The following is a 5,000-nucleotide window of genomic DNA, read 5'->3' as shown; positions in this document are numbered from 1 at the left end:
TCCAACAAAGCACCGACGTGGTGCGTTTGTGAAATGTACATATTTAATGCGTGTGCTATTTGTTTTTGTATTTTATTTTCTGCCACATTTACTCGCTTGGCCAGGTGGGGGCGTAATGCAAGGCAGGCCCATTGGGTGTCATCATAATCATAATATATATTAACCTGAGAAATTTCAGACCATTCATTTTAAGCAAAGAACATTTCTGATACACTTTTTGGTTGACCAGATGGTGGCGCTATGTTAGGCATGAAAATTACACGTGAATATCATCACAATAATGATATCCAAAATGTTTGTAAACTTTCAGATCAATCACTTAAGGCATTGTCCATTTCTGGCACATTTACTGCTTGACCAGGTGGTGGCGCTATGCCAGGCAGGCCCATTGGGTGTCTGGATATCATCATAATCATAATATCTATTAACCTGAAAAGTTTCAGACCATTTATTCAAAGCATAGAGCATTTCTGGCACATTTCCTGCTTGGCCAGGTGGTGGCGCTATGCCAGGCAGGCCCATTGGGTGTCTGGATATCATCATAATCATGATATCTATTAACCTGAGAAGTTTCAGACCATTCATTCAATGCACTGTGATTTATGACACATTTCCTGTTTATGTGGTGAGATATTAAAATCATATCAAATATATTACAACATTCAAAAATCCATTCACAATTTAACATCAGCGACATCTTGGCATAATGTTTGCCAAATTTCACATGAATCTGACAAACCGTCTAGGAGCAGTATGTTAAAATTGATCGATCATGTGACATCAGTGTAATTGTCATTCTTTCTTTTGCCAGTTGGTGGCGCTATGCCAAACATGAATTATGGGCATGTAAATATTATCATTAACATGGTCTTCAATGACCTGTGAAATGTAAAACATTTCAAGCCATGCATGGTGAGTTATGGCACATTTATTGCTTATGTGGAAGGGTATTAAAATTAATAATTTCGCCATTTCGTCAAATTACAACATATCAAAAAAAGGCTTCACAATTTATAATCAGGAACATCTCGGCGTCATGTATACCAACTTTGACATGAATCGGATCAACCGTCTAGGAGGAGTATGTTAAAATTGATCATGTCCACAATGCACAAAATCTCAATTACCTCACTTCCTGTGGGCGTGGCTAATGGCATGTTAATACAAAAGTTGTTTGTTTTTGGGAGGTACATACACCCACCAAATTTACACCCACTAAAACTATATGCCAACCACAAGTCACAGTGACATAAGGGGGCGCTATGGAGTTTCTGGGCAACGCCTGGTGCCAAGGCTTTTCCCCTGTGTATTCACGGTACCTCTTGACGTGTGTGCCAAATTTCATGTGTTTTCAGCGATGGGAAGCACCTCTTTTGGCATCACAATTCATCACATTTTAGTCCGCACAAAATCCCAAATACCTCACTTCCTGTTGGGCGTGGCTAATGCATTGTACATACGAAAGTTGTTCATCTTGGGGAGATACACACACTTGCCAAATTTGGTGTGTCTAGCTGAAAGTATGTGCCAACCACTGCATCAATCACCTAAGGGGGCGCTACTGAGTCCCTGGGCCACGCCCGGGGCCAAGCCTTTATGCCTGTGTAGCCCTTGTAATACCAGATGTGTGTGCCAAATTCCAAGACTTTTCATCTATGCTAACCACCTCAAAAATAGCAAAAAGGTGAACAAATAATAATAATAATAATAATAATAATAATCCTTTCAAAAACAATAGGGCTTCGCACCTCTCGGTGCGCAAGGCCGTCCCGGCCTCGCGCACCGTCGGTGCTCGGGCCCTAAATATTACCACATGAGGGAAATCAGTGTGGTGTCCAGTAAGATGTGAAAAAATAGGCATAATCTAGCGTACACACACACACACACACACACAGGTCTGGCCCTCTGGAGCCAAAAGGAGGTTTGTAGTGCAGTGATCTGGTCAGAAAGCCCAAGGTAGGGGAGGGGGGTGGCTTTATATGAGGACTTTACATTTGTGTAGGCTGTCTAGTGTGTAGGCAGTGTGTAGGCTAAGTCTAGTGTGTAGGCTAAGTCTAGTGTAGGCTAAGTCTAGTGTGTAGGCTAAGTGTGTAGGCTAAGTCTAGTGTGTAGGCTAAGTCTAGTGTGTAGGCTAAGTGTGTAGGCTAAGTCTAGTGTGTGGGCTAAGTCTAGTGTAGGCTAAGTCTAGTGTGTAGGCTAAGTCTAGTGTGTAGGCTAAGTGTGTAGGCTAAGTCTAGTGTGTGGGCTAAGTCTAGTGTGTAGGCTAAGTCTAGTGTGTAGGCTAAGTCTAGTGTGTTTCTTGTTGGAAATGTCTCGTGTTGGTAGAGCTTACCCACTGAGTTCTCTCTGTATCTTTGTGTATCTTTGACTTTGTGTGTGTGCGTGTGTGTGTTTGTGTGTGTTTGTGTGCGAGTGTGTGTGTGCGTGTGTGCGTGCGTGCGTGCATGTGTGTGTGTGTGTGTGTGTGTGTCTAGGTGGGGAAGGAGACAGTCCAAACAACAGAGGATCAGATCATGAAGAGAGACATGCCTTCTGCCTTTATTAAGTAAGACACACACACACACACACACACACACACACACACACACACACACACACCAGAGAGAGACACCACACAAAGAAAACACTATACTCAAGCACATTAGATACACACACAAGCACACACACACACACACACACCAGTTTATATGTATACATGTCTTATCTATTGTATGTTCTACACACACACACACACACACACACACACATACACACACACACACACACACACCAGTCTATATGTATACATGTCAGTGTTTCCTCTAGGATTTTTTTAAGCAGTGGGGGCAGGCCTGTCCGAACCACCCCCCCCGTCCCACAGAACTGACAACTGACACTTCGCTGCAACACAAACAATTCTATGTATTCACTAGGGCTGTCAAAATAACTGATTAATTTCGATTAATTAATTTGAGAAAAAATAACTGATTAAAAAAATTAGTGCAGATTAATCGATTCCGTATGACCTTTGACCCCGAGCCGTTCTAGTCAGTAAAAATTAGACTGTAAAATGAAGGAGAGAGAAGAAAATGTGCTGCCTTGATCATTGATTGGAACATTTACTTTTAAAAAACGGCCTGATGGTGATAAAAAATAAAGTGTTGAAAATAGTCCTCTGCAATGTCTGCAGCAAGGAATTTGCATATCACCGGAGTTCATCAACTCTATAGTTGCACATCAATGCAAAGAATTAAGTGTTGACATTGAGGGGAGTGTTTTTTCACTTGTATTTCACTTTTGAATGTATTTCCTCAGCATATTAGGTCATATCATAGATTATTATGGCAATTATTTGAACAGTGAAAATAATAATAAAAGAGTTTTTGAACTTTAATGTCACTAATGCTGATTATTCAATGATTCATTTGAATTTAAATATTTAAAATACTTTCACAGCAAAAATTATATATGTGATTAATTTAGATTAATTAATCACAGAGTATGTAATTAATTCGATTTTTTTTTTAATTGATTGACAGCCCTAGTATTCACCTCTATTCACACACAATGAGGCATTATTTTCAGTTGTGATTGAGCTGTATATTTGGAGAATCTACAACAGGTCTGCACAATGAATTTTGAAAGGCAACTGCGACTATTGTATGTCTGCCCCATTTCTGATACCGTGGGGGAAGAAATTTAAACTGTGGGGGGCCGCCACTACCAAATCAACATAGAGGAAACACTGCATGTCTTATCTATTGTATGTTCTGTATTGTATTGTTTGATGTCCTGCTACGGCAATGCAAATAAATATTGAATTGAGAGAGAGAGAGCTGTCATGCCAATAAAGCTACCTTGAATTTAATTGAGAGAGAGAGAGAGCTGTGAGCTCACTCACTCACTCTCTCTCACACACACACACACATACACACACACACACACATAAACACACACTCACAGAAATGTATAAATATAAAGGGGCATGTGAATTGATTACACAGGTTTGGTATGGACTGACCATTCGATCATTGATCATGTTAAGGTGCTATGGTAGAGTGTATGGTTAACATGTGTGTGTGTGTGCATGTGTGTGTATGTGTATGTGCATGTGTGTGTGTGTGTTGAAAGGGTGGAGGTGAGTGCTATGGTAGAGTGTGTGCATTGGTGTTAAGGTGCTATGGTAGAGTGTGTGTAGTGACCATGTTAAGGTGCTATGGTAGAGTGTGTGCAGTGGTGTTAAGGTGCTATGGTAGAGTGTGTGTAGTGACCATGTTAAGGTGCTATGGTAGAGTGTGTGTAGTGGTGTTAAGGTGCTATGGTAGAGTGTGTGCAGTGGTGTTAAGGTGCTATGGTAGAGTGAGTGCAGTGACCATGTTAAGGTGCTATGGTAGAGTGTGTGTAGTGGTGTTAAGGTGCTATGGTAGAGTGTGTGTAGTGACCATGTTAAGGTGCTATGGTAGAGTGTGTGTAGTGGTGTTAAGGTGCTATGGTAGAGTGTGTGCAGTGGTGTTAAGGTGCTATGGTAGAGTGTGTGCAGTGACCATGTTAAGGTGCTATGGTAGAGTGTGTGTAGTGGTGTTAAGGTGCTATGGTAGAGTGTGTGCAGTGGTGTTAAGGTGCTATGGTAGAGTGTGTGTAGTGACCATGTTAAGGTGCTATGGTAAAGTGTGTGTAGTGGTGTTAAGGTACTATGGTAGAGTGTGTGCAGTGGTGTTAAGGTGCTATGGTAGAGTGTGTGCAGTGACCATGTTAAGGTGCTATGGTAGAGTGTGTGTAGTGGTGTTAAGGTGCTATGGTAGAGTGTGTGCAGTGGTGTTAAGGTGCTATGGTAGAGTGTGTGTAGTGACCATGTTAAGGTGCTATGGTAGAGTGTGTGCAGTGGTGTTAAGGTGCTATGGTAGTGTGTGTGCAGTGGTGTTAAGGTGCTATGGTAGAGTGTGTGCAGTGGTGTTAAGGTGCTATGGTAGTGTGTGTGCAGTGGTGTTAAGGTGCTATGGTAGAGTGTGTGCAGTGGTGTT

The 5,000-nt window shown here is 41.5% G+C and overlaps 1 protein-coding gene across 1 annotated transcript in view; it reads left to right on the top strand.

The window, feature by feature from the left end:
* LOC143124689 (vinculin-like) overlaps positions 1–5,000 on the top strand; it is a 114,483-nt gene that overhangs the window by 33,556 nt on the left and 75,927 nt on the right. The window contains exon 2 of the mRNA XM_076286399.1: positions 2,475–2,545. Within this exon, the coding sequence (XP_076142514.1) occupies positions 2,475–2,545 (71 nt within the window). The remainder of the gene's footprint in view (positions 1–2,474; positions 2,546–5,000) is intronic.

The sequence above is a fragment of the Alosa pseudoharengus genome, unplaced genomic scaffold (genome assembly GCF_046254945.1).
Source record: "Alosa pseudoharengus isolate Yale_2024_CS ecotype anadromous, Long Island Sound unplaced genomic scaffold, YU_APseudo_1.1 YU_APseudo_1.1_scf_15, whole genome shotgun sequence".
In the NCBI taxonomy this organism is placed as follows: Eukaryota; Metazoa; Chordata; class Actinopteri; order Clupeiformes; family Clupeidae; genus Alosa; species Alosa pseudoharengus.
Note: the sequence above shows the minus strand (reverse complement) of the source record. Positions and strands in the feature narration are given on the sequence as shown.